Source organism: Bombina bombina, chromosome 4 (assembly GCF_027579735.1).
Source record: "Bombina bombina isolate aBomBom1 chromosome 4, aBomBom1.pri, whole genome shotgun sequence".
NCBI lineage: Eukaryota > Metazoa > Chordata > Amphibia > Anura > Bombinatoridae > Bombina > Bombina bombina.
In genome coordinates this window covers 234,776,392-234,791,688 of record NC_069502.1, presented here as the reverse complement: position 1 = coordinate 234,791,688, position 15,297 = coordinate 234,776,392, and the positions used below count along the sequence as shown (strand labels likewise).

Sequence of the window (15,297 nt, the reverse complement as noted above, 5' to 3'; positions counted from 1 at the left end):
GAAGACCGGACATCCATCCTCAAGGAAGCGGCAGAAGTCTTCATCCAACCGGGCCGAAGTCCTCAACGAAGCCGGGAGAAGTCTTCATCCAAGCCGGGCTAAGTGGTCCTCCAGACGGGCAGAAGTCTTTATCCAGACGGCATCTTCTATCTTCATCCATCCGACGCGGAGCGGCTCCATCTTCAAGACATCCGACGTGGAGCATCCTTTTCTTCCGACAACTAAAGATGAATGAAGGTTTCTTTAAGTGACGTCATCCAAGATGGCGTCCCTTAGATTCCGATTGGCTGATAGAATTCTATCAGCCAATCCGAATTAAGGTAGAAAAAAATCCTACTGGCTGATGCAATCAGCCAATAGGATTGAAGTTCAATCCTATTGGCTGATCTAATCAGCCAATAGGATTGAGCTCGCATTTTTCAGCCAATAGGAATGCAAGGGACACCAACTTGAATCGCCTCCCTTGCATTGAAGATTCAGTGTACGACGGAGACCGTATGAAGAGGATGTTCTGCGCCGGATGACTTCAGGATAGACCCGCTCCGCGCCGGCTGGATGAAGATCGAAGAGGCCGCCTGGATGAAGACTTCTTGCCGCATGGATGAGGACTTTGCCGGCTGGATGAAGATAGAAGAGGCCATCTGGATGAAGACTTCTAGCTTAGGTTTTATTTTTATTTCACAGGTAAGTTTGTATTTATTTTAACTAGGTAGACTAGTTACTAACTAGTTTTTACTTATTTACTAACTACCTAGTTAAAATAAATACAAACTTACGTGTGAAATAAAACCTAACCTGCTTTAAACTAAAACCTAACATTACAAAAAATAAAAAACCTACCATTACAAAAAAATAAAAAAACCTATCATTACAAAAAAAATAATGAAATTATCCAAAAAAATAAAGATTAATCCTATTCTAATACCCTTAAAAAAAAACACCCCAAAATAAAAAACCCTACTTTAGAATAAACTACCAAGGGCCCTTAAAAGGGCCTTTTGGGGGGCCCTTAAAAGGGCCTTTTGTAGGGCATTGCCCTGAGATAAACAGCTCTTTTACTTTAAAAAGAATACAAACACCCCCTAACACTATACAAACCCCCACCCCACCCCCAAATTACCAAGGGCCCTTAAAAGGACCTTTTGTAGGGCATTGCCCTGAGATAAACAGCTCTTTTACTTTAAAAAAAACACCCCCTAAAAATATAAATTACACAAAATAACAAACAAATGATCAAAAATAAAAAAGAATTACACCTAATCTAATAGCCCTATCAAAATAAAAAAGCCCACCCAAAATATAAAAACCCTAGCCTATAATAAACTACCAATGACCCTTAAAAGAGCCTTTTGTGGGGCATTGCCCCAAAGATATCAGCTCTTTTACCTGTAAAAAAATACAAACACCCCCCAACAGTAAAACCCTCCACCCAACCAACCATCCCAAATAAAAAAAACGATCTAAAATAACCTAAGTTACCCATTGCCCTGAAAAGGGCATTTGTTTGGGCATTGCCCTTAAAAGGGCATTTAGCTCTTTTACTGCCCAGGCCCTAAACTAAAAAAAAACCCCACCCAAAAAACCCTTAACAAAACCTAACACTAACCCTGACGATCCACTTACAGTCGTTGAAGTCCCGCTTGAAGGATCCATCCAGCCGGCGAAGTCCTCATCCATGCGGCAAGATACAATATAACTATTAGTTATATTGTAGCTAGTTTAGGTTTAATTTCACAGGTAAATATTTAGTTTTAAATAGGAATTATTTAGTTAATAATTGTAAATTTAATTTAGATCTAATTTAATTATGTTAAAGTTAGGGGGGTTAAGGTTAGGTTTAGGGGTTAATATAGTTTAATTTAGCTTGTTGCGATGTGGGGGGCTGGCGGTTTAGGGGTTAATAGGTTTATTTAGTTACTAACTAACTTTAATTTAGCTATATTTTTATTATGTTAAAGTTAGAGGGTGTTAGGATTACGTTAGGGTTAGGTTTATGGGTTAATATAGTTTAATTTAGCTTGTTGCGATGTGGGGGGGCTGGCGGTTTAGGGGTTAATAAATGTAGTATAATGGCAGTGATAGAGAGTAGCAGATTAGGGGTTAATAATTTTATTTAGGTAGCGGCATCGGGAGCGGCAGATTAGGGGTTAATAACTGTAGGCAGGCGTCAGCAATGTTGGGGGCAGCAGATTAGGGGTGTTTAGACTAGGGTTTACGTTAGGGTGTTAGGTTTAAACTGTATTTTTATTTCCCCATAGACATCAATGGGGCTGCGTTACTTCTAGTTGAAGGGTGGTATAGCAAATCTTGTTTAACCATCTTTCTATCATAGCCCAAAACTTTCTTAGGGACTGACAGGTAATAAGGAGATGTAACTAATCTGGGTCTATACAGTGGGTATTAAAAAGAATCACCCCCTTGAAAATAATCACATTTTGTTGCTTTGCAGCCTGAAATAAAGACAGACACATTTTTTGTTTATCCAGTTTGAATTACTCAGTGCAACTTCTAACATCCCAGTGAAAACTATAACACCAACATGTCAGGCAAAAATAAAGTAAAGACAATTCAAAAACAGAATCACTGAGTTGGAAAAATGATCACCCCCTTGTGTCAGTATTTTGTTTAACTAACTTTTGCTTTAATTACAGCCTTTAGTCTGTTGGGATATGTCTCTACTAACTTTGCACATCTAGACTGTGCAATATTTGCCCACTCTTCTTTGCAGAACTGCTCCAGTTCCGTTACATTTGTTTCACGCCGCTCCGCTCTAGCCATTGCTAGGGGCACAGCGTTTCCTTCCCTGCTCGTTGCCAGGGGTTGTGTTGGGTCCGCATGCGTGCAACGCTGACGTCATCGCCGCATGCTCCTCTCTCCCTGATGCCGGTCCTGACACCTGTGGCGCGAATCCTGCGCCTATGTAAGTCCTGTCACAATGATCTATCACTGCCCAAGTATAGGTGTTACTTTGTGTGCTCCTGAGTGTGATAGATCGTTGCTTCAATTAGCCTATTCGTGTATGAACCCTCTGTCTGACTACTCTGCCTGTTTAACCCCCAAATTGCTGGATTGATTACTGCTGCTGAACCCTGCCTGTCTGACTACTCTGACTATTCTAGTGGTTTGCCCTTGAACTGCTTTACTGTTGCCAAACCCTGCCTGCCTGACCATTCTAGTGGTTTGCCCTTGGATTGCTTTACTGTTGCCCAGCCATGCCTGTCTGACCATTCTAGTGATTTGTGTTGGACTGCTCTGCCGTTGCCGTTGGGGACTGTCCTGCCTGTGGTGAGTGCCGCCTTCCTCATCTTACTAACTTTCTCTGCTCTGGGATATTCCCTATCATTCCGGCTCGACGCCAGGATAACAAGACTACTGGCCGAGTTCGGTCTGATAGAGGAGTATCCCACGAGCATTACATTATACTTGGGCCATGGAGCCAGATGAGGTGGCACAAGCTGTTTATCTTCAGGGTCAGATGCTGGGAACCCATACCACACAGTTGCAGAATATGGATTCCAAGATAGAGGCTATTACCGCTCAACTCTCCTTACTAGTTACAGTGAGGAATACCGCTCCTGTTGTCTCACTGCCAGTCCCTACTCCAAGTACGGCGACTTCTTCCTCTGCTTTTGGAATTATACCCCGGATACCTTTGCCTGACAAGTATGAAAGTACTACTGATTGCAGGGGTTTTCTTATCCAATGCAGGCTGCACTTCTGCAATGATCCTCACATCTTTCAGTCTCACCAGTCAAGGGTTATCTTTATCATTTCCTTACTGAAAGACAAGGCCCTAGCCTGGGTCTCTCCCCTTTTGGAACAGAACGCTCCACTCCTGCATGATGCTGATGATTTCATTTCTGCATTATCTTCTGTGTTTGGGACTTCTGGCCATACCTCTGCCGCAGAATTTTCTCTCCTGGACCTCCGCCAGGGCAATAGAACTGTGGCACAGTTTGCCATCGAGTTTCGCACCTTGGCACTTGAAACCACTTGGGATGGCAGTGCTCTCAAGGCAGCCTTTAGGAGGGGTCTGCATGAACGCATCAAAGATGAACTCACTTATCGTGATATTCCTTCTTCTTTGGATGACTTTATAATGCTTTGTATCAGTCTGGACTCTCACTTTCAAAAGAGACAAGCCGAGAGAGACAGAACAAGAAGGGTCCTTCCCTCCGGCCTCCTATTAGTCCGGTTTTGGCAGTATCCTCTACCCCCTCAGCAGCTCCAGTTACCTCAGTGGAGGAACCCATGGATCTCTCCTCCTTCAAACCTTCAGAGTCTGAGAGACAGAGAAGAAGGAGAATATGCTTTTATTGTGGATCCAACACCCACCAACTAAAGGACTGTGATATTCGGCAGGGAAAAGCCAATGCTTAGGGGATAACACAGGGGTACCACTAAGCATGATCTCTACTAAATTCCCTCACTTCTCTCGGATTCTGGTACCTGTTACCTTTACCTTCCTTCAGAATACCGTCCACACTCAAGCCTTCATTAATTCAGGGGCAGCTGGAAACTTCCTGGATCACTGTTTAATGATTCAAGCTGGTTTGCCTCTTTTGCAGAAAAGACATTGTCTTAAAATAACTACTCTGGATGGCACCCCCCTTGGTTCAGGGTTGATCCATTTTGAGTCAGCACCCCTGACCCTGACTGTGGGAGTCCTTCATACCGAACAGCTGCAGTTAAAGGTAATTCATTCCCCAGCATAGCCTGTCATCCTTGGTCTTCCTTGGCTTTGGGTACACAATACACAGTTTGACTGGGCTGAGGGACAACTGGCCTCCTGGGGTACCTCCTGTTTCCACTCCTGCCTTGCTAAAGTCACTCCTCTGCTCTGCATCCCCATAGCCAGTATACAGACTCCTCCAAACCTTCCTTCAGTATATGCAGACTTTGCAGATGTATTTGAGAAAAAAGCAGCCGACATGCTGCCACCTCACCGACCTTATGACTGCAAGATCGACCTCTTTCTAGGAGCCCCACTTCCTAAAGGGAGGACTTATCCACTCTCCAAAGCTGAAACCAAATCCATGGAGGAGTACATCCAAGAGAACCTAGCTAAAGGTTTCATTTGCCCTTCCTTCTCTCCTGCTGGGGCAGGTTTCTTTTTCGTCAGTAAGAAGGATGGTGGGCTCAGACCCTGCATCGACTACAGGGCCTTGAACAACATAACTATCAAGAATCACTATCCCATTCCATTGATCACCGAACTGTATGACTCGCTCCAGGATGCTCGCTTTTTCACCAAGTTGGACTTGGTTTGTATCTTTCCAGGCCATGAATGGAAGACCGCCTTCAACATAAGATCTGGGCATTACAAATACCTTGTTATTGCCCTTTGGGCTGTGTAGCACCCCTGCAGTCTTCCAGGCATTTGTTAACGATGTCTTCCGTAACCTCCTCAACCGCACTGTCATCGTCTATCTGAATGACATCCTTGTTTTCTCTTCCACTTTAGAGGAGCATCATAAACACGTGAGACAAGTTCTTCTACGTCTCAGAGATAATTCTTTGGTAGCCAAGCTAGAAAAATGTGAGTTTGATCAAGTTCAGATCCATTTCCTTGGTTATGTTATCTCGAAAGAAGGTTTTGCCATGGATCCTGCTAAACTCACCGCAGTTCTAGAATGGCCTCAACCTGCTTCATTAAAGGAATTACAGAGGTTCTTGGGGTTCTCCAATTATTACCGCAAGTTTATAAAGAACTTTTTACAAATAGTCGCTCCTCTCACTTAATTGACAAAACGGAACAAAGACTGTAAACATTGGCCTCCTGAAGCCATACATGCCTTCTCTTGTCTGAAAAAGGCTTTCTGTTCTGCTCCTGTGCTCCGCCATCCTGATCCTGACATCAACCTCACATTAGAGGTTGATGCCTCTGAGATAGGGGCTGGAGCAGTTCTAACCCAAAGAGATCCTTTGACTTCCAAGTCACTCCCTGTAGCCTTTTACTCTAAATGCTTTACTCCTGCTGAGAGGAATTACGATGTGGGTAATCGCAAACTCTTAGCCATTAAGATGGCTTTGACTGAATGGCGTCATTGGTTAGAGGGCATTGCCAATCTCATTCAGATTCTCACCGACCACAAGAATCTGACTTACCTAGAGACTGCTCATCGACTCAATCTTTGACAGGCCAGGTGGGCCTTGTTCTTTTCCAGTTTTAACTTTCTGGTCTCTTATCTACCTGGGACCAAGAACAAGAATGCGGACGCCCTTTCCCGTCAGTTTCCTCACTCAAGTGACTCCTCTGAAGCTCCTATTGAACACATCATACCTCCCTCCTGTGTGGTTGCTCAACTAAATACCACCCTTCAAAGATTGCAACGTGCCCAGTCTAGTAAACCTCCTGGAGCCCCCGTGGCCTCCCATATCTTCTTTGTACCTCTGAACCTATCCACCCCTGTGCTATCCTGGGCTCATTATAGTAAACTGTCAGGACATCCTAGTTTGACGAGGACTTTTAAGCGTCTTTCCCAACATGTATGGTGGCCTACTATGAAGTCTGACACTCAGGATTATGTGAAAGCTGCCAACAAAACTCCCCGATCCTTGCCTCCTGGCTTGCTCTAACCATTGCCCATTCCCAAACAACCATGGACATACATAACAATGGATTTCATTGTGGACCTTCCTCCTTCTGACCACCATACAGTTATCTGGGTTATGGTGGATTGCTTTTCCAGACTGGCTCATTTTGTACCCCTAACCAAACTGCCTTCTGCCTAAGAATTATCGTCTCTTTTTCTCTTGCATGTGGTACGACTTCATGACATTCCTGTGAATATTGTTTCCGACAGAGGTCCACAGTTCATCTCTACCTCTTGGAGAGCCTTTTGTAAGTTGATTGGAACCACTGTTTCCTTGTCTTCTGGCTACCACCCTCAGACCAATGGACTCACTGAGTAAACCAGGATCTTGAAGCCTACCTTAGAGCCTTTGTCAACGCTCGCCATACCAACTGGTCTGTTACCCCTAGCTGAGCTGGCAAGAAACACTCATTGGCACTCTTCTCTTAGATGTTCTCTATTTCAAGCCGCAGCAGGGTATCAACCTTGTGTCTTCCCTCTTTCTGCTCAGTCCACTGGGGTTCCTGCTGCAGACCACACGTCACTGGACTCACCACTCATTGGCAAGGTATTCTATCTCAGCTACATTCAGCTGTCTCTAGATATAAGAAGTTTACTGATAGTCATAGAGCTTCTGTACGTGCCATCCCAAAGGGTGAACGTGTTTGGATCTCTACAACATATTCGTCTACATCAACCCTGTCACAAATTGGGGTCTAGGTTTATCGGCCCTTACAAAGTCCTGAAAAGACTGTCTCCTGTTGCCTACAAAGTGGCCTTGCCCAAAACCCTGCGCATACACCCAGTCTTCCACATCTCACTACTCAAGCCTTACATCAAGAATAGATATACCCGGCTCCAAGCTCCTCCTCCTCCGCTCCTAGTCCGTGGTGACCCTAAATATGAAGTAGCTAAGATCCTGGACTCCAGATACAGGCGCAGACAAGTGCAGTATCTGATACATTGGAAGGGTTACTCTGTGGCAGATCGTTCCTGGGTTCCTGCCTGTGATGTGCATGTTCCTTTCTTGGTCTCCAGATTCCATGCTGCTCATCCTTTGAGGCAGACTCTGGTTTCCGGAGGGAACCCTTGAGAAGCGGGCTATGTCACACCGCCCCGCTCTAGGCGTTGCTAGGGGTGCGGCGTCTCCTTCCCTGCTCGTTGCCAGGGGTTGTGTCGGGTCCAGGTGCGTGCAACGCTGACGTTATCGCCACACGCTCCTCTCTCCCTGATGCCGGTCTGGACACCTGTGGCGCGAATTCTGCACCTATGTAAGTCCTGTCACAACGATCTATCACTGCCCAAGTATAGGTGTTACTTTGTGTGCTCCTGAGTGTGATAGATCGTTGCTTCAATTAGCCTATTCGTGTATGAACCCTACCTGTCTGACTACTCTGCCTGTTTAACCCCCAAATTGCTGGATTGATTACTGCTGCTGAACCCTCCGTCTGACTAATCTGCCTGTTTAACCCCTAAATTGCTGGATTGATTACTGCTGCTGAACCCTGCCTGTCTGACTACTCTGCCTGTTTAACCCCTAAATTGCTGGATTTATTACTGCTGCTGAACTCTGCTTGGCTGACAACACTACTTATTAACCCCTGTTGTTTTGGACTGCTTTACTGTTGCTAAAACCTGCCTGTCTGACCATTCTAGTGGTTTGCCCTTGGACTGCTTTACTGTTGCCAAACCCTGCCTGCCTGACCATTCTAGTGGTTTGCAGTTGGATTCCTTTACTGTTGCCAAGCCCTGCCTGCCTGACCATTCTAGTGATTTGCCTTGGACTCCTCCTCTGCCGTTGCCGCTGGGGACTGTCCTGTCTGTGGTGAGTGCTGCCTTCCTCATCTTACTAACTTTCTCTGCTCTGGGATATTCCCTATCATTCCGGCTCAATGCTGGGATAACAAGAATACTGGCCGAGTTCGGTCTGATAGAGGAGTATTCCACAAGCATTACAATTTGATGGTGCCCGTTTGCGGACTGCAGTCTTCAAGTCATGCCATAGATATTCAATGGGGTTTAAATCTGGGCTCTGACTAGGCCATGCAAGGACATTCACCTTTTTCTCCTTCAACCACCGTGTGGTTATTTTTGCTGTGTGCTTTGGGTCATTGTCATGTTAGAAGGTAAACCTTCTTCCCATTAACAACTTTCTGGCAGAGGGAAGCAGATTGTCCTCAAGAATTTGACAGTATTTTACACCATCCATTATCCCTTCTATCCTTAAAAGTGCTCCAGTGCCTGCTGCAGAGAAACACCACCATAACAGAATATTACCACCTCCATGCTTTTACTGTAGGTATGGTGTTATTTGTATGGGGAGCTGTATTGGATTTCCTCCAGACATCTTGTTTGTTGTTGAGGCCAAATAATTCAATTTTAGTCTCATCTGACCATAACACCTTTTTCAATGTGGCCTCAGAATCTCCTAGGTGTGTTATGGCAAAGCTCAGTTGTGACTGCATGTGGCCTTTCTTGAGGAGTGGCTTTTTTCTTGCAACCCTCTCATCCAAGCCATACACTGACATGTTGGTGTTCTATCTTTCACTTGGATGTTATAAGTTGCACTGAGTAATTACAACTGGATAAACAAAAACTGTCTGTCTTTATGTCAGGCTGCAAAGCAACAAAGGGTGATTCTTTTCAATGCCCACTGTATACTGGCATTTTACACAGACATTAAGGTGTAAAATGTCTGTGTAAGTTGATTCACATAAAACTTTATTTGTAGATATGCAAAGTCATGGTGATTGGGTAGTGAGATGTTTTCTTTAACTGCCTAAATGTATGGATTTACCCTTCAGTCTCTGTCGCTATTTGATGTAGACAATGTAACCCCTTCTCCTGCCAAACGCTAAATGGTTGAGTGGTAAAACCCGTCGGAAAATCCAGATTCAAGATTATGAGAAGAAATCTAGTATGTGAATGAGAAATTCCCAGCCAACCACACAATTTCCTTTAGGCCCTAAGTGAATTTAAAAATAAAAGAAATCCACTAGCTATGCTATCTGTTTTATGTATTTGCATATGTGGTAACATTACCAGAGCTTGTTCCTCTCCTTACAATGTTTAAATCCTGCCATTGAGGCCCAAAAAAACAGATCATAATTTTGGGCTACATGAACACAGCTGAATCAGTTTATGGACTTGAGGCCGGGCCAGGTTTGCAAACCTCAGTATAATGCATTACTGTTTATACCAGGTGTGAAAGTTTTTCACCTCCAGAAATGAGGTGAAATTATACCCAGTACTGAATAAAATCAAATCTTTTTTACTTTAAAAAATATTAGCAGGCTGAGAACAAAAGGTCTGAGGTTAACGTGACTATCGGTGAGTCCAAATTATTGTAGATATGATTCTTTTTGACTATCAGAGTGAAAAATTTATGTTTCTGGCATCCTGCTGTTCTGATCATAACAAAATGCTAAGATCTTTATGAAGAGAGACGTCTCTCTATTCACTCAAGAAACAGACAGTTTTGGTTATGCTGGGAATAAAATCGCTATAGAAGATTTGATTTTACTATTGAGACAACCACTTCTTAGTTGTAAAGCTGGACCTATTCTTCCAATGGTTCTAATATGAAAATATTATAACATGCAGAGCTGTATTCCACAGCATTATATATATTAATCTTTTTCTTAAAAATAAAGTGTCAAAATAAAATACATTGAAATTAGGCCCTTAATTTGTTAACTGGTTCATTTCTGGATTACATATGGAGTATGGCAATAAACAGCATTTAATATAAATCAGTAACAAGAAATTTAGGGATTGTGCCTGTTTCGTTGGGGGACTTAAATACAAATATCTTTACTCTTTAAGTATGTATGTAACTATGTAACTAAAGGCTAAACGACCATTAAATACAGTAGAATTGAATAATCAACAAGTAGATAATAAACAGACAATGCAGCAGCACTAACTCTGAATTTTAAATGAGAAGTAGCTTTTTTTGCTGGTGTCTCAGAAAGTGTGAATAAAAAAAAGACTGTGCACATTTAGATAATGGAAGTACATTGGAAAGTTGTTTAAAATTGTGAGCTCTATCAGAATCATGAAAGTTTATTTTGACTTTAGTGTCCCTTTAACTGCTTTCCATTAAGGAGGCATTTTTATAGTAAAGGGGACTTTCAAGTCAAAATTAAATTTTCATGCTCCAAATAGGGCATTCCATTTTAAACGTTTCAATTTATTTTTAATCATCAAATTTGCTTTGTTCTATTGGTATTCTTTGTTGAAAGCTAAACCTAGGTAGGCTCATAAACTGATTTTTAGGCCGTTGAAGCTGCCTCTTATTTCAGTGCATTTTGACTCTTTTTCACAGCTAGACAGTGCTAGTTCATGTGGGTCATATAGATAACATTGTACTCCCTCCGTGGAGTTATTTATGAGTCAGCACTAATTAGCTAAAATGCAAGTCTGTCAAGAGAACTGAAATAAGGGGGCAGTCTGCAGAGTCTTAGATACAAGGTAATCACAGAGGTAAAAAAGTGTATTAATATAACTGTTGGTTATGCAAAACTGGGGAATAGGTAATAAAGATATTATCTATCTTTTTAAACAATAAAACATTTCAAGTAGACTGTCCCTTTAACTCCTCATCTCTAATTGATAGGTTCATTTAAGTTTTCTTATTGGAAAGGTCAGCTGTTTTGTGTAAATTACGTGATATTCTGCTAAGCCTGAAATGAATAGGGGAAGGTTGTGCTATAGAAAATCAAGGGGGAATATTATAAAATATTTCAAAAATACAATTAAAAAATATATTAATGGGATATTCAATTCTGTATCATATTCTCTTGTTTCTAAAAAAAAATAATATTCTTGACATTAATAAAGCAACTTTTTATTTAGTCATACTTGGAGGTGTGTCGTTCCCCACCAAAACAACTGTTTATGTAGTCGTTATCAACCAATGACCATTAATACATCAGCACTGAATGAGCAAATATACATTTACTGCTAATTTCAATTTAAACTTTAAAATTAAAAAAAGTTCCAAGGGATCCTTTACTATACATCGCCGCCCATATAGCAATGGCCTCTCGGCGATGCCCCTATGTCGGGAGCTTAGAATATTTCGACAGGCTCACTCAACATAGCAGCGGATCCTGTTACAGCTTTTCTGTGTGGTGTTCTTTTTGCAGAGGTGAGTTAGGCTAGACATGCAATTCATGCAATGTTTTTTTAAAAGGGACATTAAAGGGACAGTAATGTCATAATTAAACATTCATGATTTAGACAGAGCATACAACGTTAAACAATGTTACAATTTACTTCTATTATTTAATTTGCTTCTCTTGTTATCCTTTGCTGAAAGGTTTATCTAGGTAAGCTCAGGATCAGCACATAACCTGGGTTCTAGCTACTGATTGGTGGCTGTATATATATATATATATATATATATATATATACCAATTTTCATTGGCTCACCCATGTGTTCAGTTAGAAACCAGTAGTGCATTACTGCTCCTTCAACAAATGAGAAGGAAACAAATTTGATAATAGAAGAAAATTGGAAAGTTGTTTAAAGTTGTATGTTCTACCTAAATCATGAAAGAAATATTTTGAATTTCATGTCCTTTTAACCCTCTCTTCTCTCTCTTCAAGTTGATCTATTGCATTTAGCGTCTGAAGGTGCTGTTTTGTAATTTGTAATCCATGGAGATGCTTCAAATTATTTGTAGTAGTAGATATTGCTTACTATATATATATTGCCCATTAGCTATGCTTTGGAAGGGGTCCTGTTCGAATAGGGGGGCCTTGCCACATACTTTGCCCTGGGGCACAGTGAATTCTAGTTACGCCTCTGGATGTTGGCACATTTCACTGACTCTTCTCTTTAAGTTCAACTTCAATTTAATCCTGTGGGTTTATCAAACAGAATCTTTTTTGTATACTTTAGTGGTTTTATTTAAGTCAAATCTTTTTCATATGAGCTGTTTAATTTCTTGAAATGAACATTTTATTGTTCTCTTCTAAAACAAACTATTGCTCTGTTTCAGCAATGGAGCTGTCTCATCTATGCATAAGATGTGTTTACCAAGCAGAAGCTCACTGGACCAGGCCGGAGCATCCTTTGTTTTTTAATTGTAACAATTTATAAAATGACATCAACAATGAAAAAAGACAGGATAACATTTCCAAAGGGTAATTCAGCCATTTTAAAAGCAAGCTTTTTACACAAACTAAAATAATATATCCAATTTGCTATTTCATTTCTTTCTTTCCAGATTGTTGCAATTATCATAGCCATTCAACCCCTCTGAAATAGTACAATTGTCTCTTGAAGGGATAGTAAATTTAAATTAAACGTAACTGGACTGAATAAACCATGCCATTTTAAACAACTTTCCAGTTAACTTCTGTTATCAATTTTGCTTAGCTCTCTTGGTATCCTTTCTTAAACAGTAATGCTATGCGAGCTCAGGAGCGTGCATGTGACTCTAGCCATCTGGCAGCAATGTAATACATAGACTGCTAAAGACACATACATTGTCCTGAGCTCCTATAAAACTACCTATCTTTACTTTTAACAAAGGATATCAAGATAGCAAAGCAAATTTAAAAATAGAAATAAACATGTTCTATCTGAATCATTAAAGGACCACTCAATACAGTAGAATTACATAATTAGCAGGTGCATAATAAAAAGACAATGCAATAGCACTCACTCTGAATTTCAAATAAGCAGTAGATTTTTTTTCTGACAAATTAATTTTTTCTCCCATTTTCCGGCCCCCTGTATCATGTGACAGACATCAGCCAATCACAGACAAGTATACGTATAACCTGTGCACATACTCAGTAGGATCTTGTTCCCCAGAAAGTGTGAATAAAAAAAAATGTGCAAAATGTGATAATGGAAGTAAATTGTAAAGTGTCTTAAAACTGTACACTCTTTCTGAATCATAAAACTTTATTTAAACTTGAGTGTCCCTTTTGACTTTACTCTCCCTTTAATAAAATACTTTTTGCTACCAGCATCATCAACATCACAGTTCTACCCCCCACCCCCATAAAGATTATGGTCTAGATTACAAATGCAGCACAAATATATAAGCACTTCTATTTTTTCTCAGTGTTCCTTAGTCTAAGGAACACTAACATCTGCTTGTGTGACAGCTAAATCCCGCACATAATAGACTTCTATGGGGGAGAACAGTAACATTCCTGTCAGGTATCGCTCAAGTGCTAAGCTGATGGTGCGTTTTAAGGTGCGCTAAGTAGATGGTGCGCAAGTAGCGGAACTCTTCATGTAGTTCTGTGCTATACTATAAATAATAATGGTTTACTTCAGGTCATAAAAAGTGCTACATTTTACAGCGCCCAACACTTAACTCACCACTAGTAATACAAGCACAGTCAGCATGCGAATAATGCTCCTGTAGTATCCATTAAAAAGTATAGGAAGCACTAAAAAGGTTTTTGATTGTGTTAAACATCCACTTGAAATAGCAGATTGTGTGTTATTCTTTGCACTGGGTAACGTATAAGGATAACCCAACCTGCGCTAATGATTACAATCCACTTACTATATTTCTAACATCAGCTATCCTCTGAAAATACTCAACTAAATGTCCGGTCACCATAATGCTATCTATAGCTTGTGACACTCCTATAAAGAGAGGCTTACCATCTCTCCTAACCAAAATAATACCTGAACTGCCTAGATTTATTGCTGCAAGTACAATCCATGTGACAAGCTACCCCAAGTCTTATGTCCCTGTACCCTCACCCTGTACACTGTAAGCTCTCCAGAGCAGGGCCCTATTCCCCCTGTATTTGATTTGTTTAGTCTGTTATGTTTTTGTATCTTCTCCCAAAAATCCTTGTCATTGTATACCCCTATCTCTGTACCCAGCACTACGTAATTATGTGGCGCTATATAAATAAATTATAATGATAATAATTATATATCTATTTGACTATGCAGAACACTATGCAGAATAAAGCTGTATCCCTTAAAAAAAATACTGTTCTATTATCAGTTTGTCACAATTTAAAGTAGAATGCACAGCTAACAACCATTTTTATTAGCCCCAGAGAAAGCAGAGCATTTTATCCCTCATCCTCCCGTCACCCATTCAGTTCTGACAAGACCCTCAGCTTTCACCCTTTCAAACTTTACTCATTTTATTTCAAAACATTTTCCATAAGATTGTAAAAAGATGTTTTGTTAATGTTTATAATGTGTAAAACAAATTCCCAGGATGTTGGCATTTCTAAAGATTAATAATAAAAATAAATGGGCAGCCACACTTGGTAGTAATTAGATACTTTGTCACTCACCTGGAGTGCACAGACACTTGTAACTTGTCCCAACACTACGGCAGATCCCATGAGCACAGGGGTTAAGGGCACAAAAATCCACAAGCTGAGCACATGTTAATCCCGTGTAACCAGGACCACAGCGACAGGTGAATGAGAGACCTGCTGAGCTGCAGCTTCCATTATTCAAGCATGGTGACGATGAACAGGGATCTATTTTCTCTTCACAAAAGGAACCAACATATCCTAGTAATAAGAATAGAGCGATCAGCATAAATGGTCTGAGCAGAAGCCCAGAGACTTTACTACAGAATAGAAGTGAGAGAATGAACTGTCTGTTAATCTAAACTGTGCATCAAGAGTAAAATACAAAGAAACCAATGGCACTACTGTGACTGTTAAACGGAGCCTATTCTTGCTGAATAGATTCCCATCTGGGGGTAAAATA

General features: G+C 41.0%; 1 protein-coding gene across 1 annotated transcript in view; it reads right to left on the bottom strand.

The window, feature by feature from the left end:
- DNER (delta/notch like EGF repeat containing) overlaps positions 1 to 15,297 on the bottom strand; it is a 556,690-nt gene that overhangs the window by 151,622 nt on the left and 389,771 nt on the right. The window contains exon 8 of the mRNA XM_053709836.1: positions 14,871 to 15,095. Coding sequence (XP_053565811.1) covers positions 14,871 to 15,095 — 225 coding nt within the window. The remainder of the gene's footprint in view (positions 1 to 14,870; positions 15,096 to 15,297) is intronic.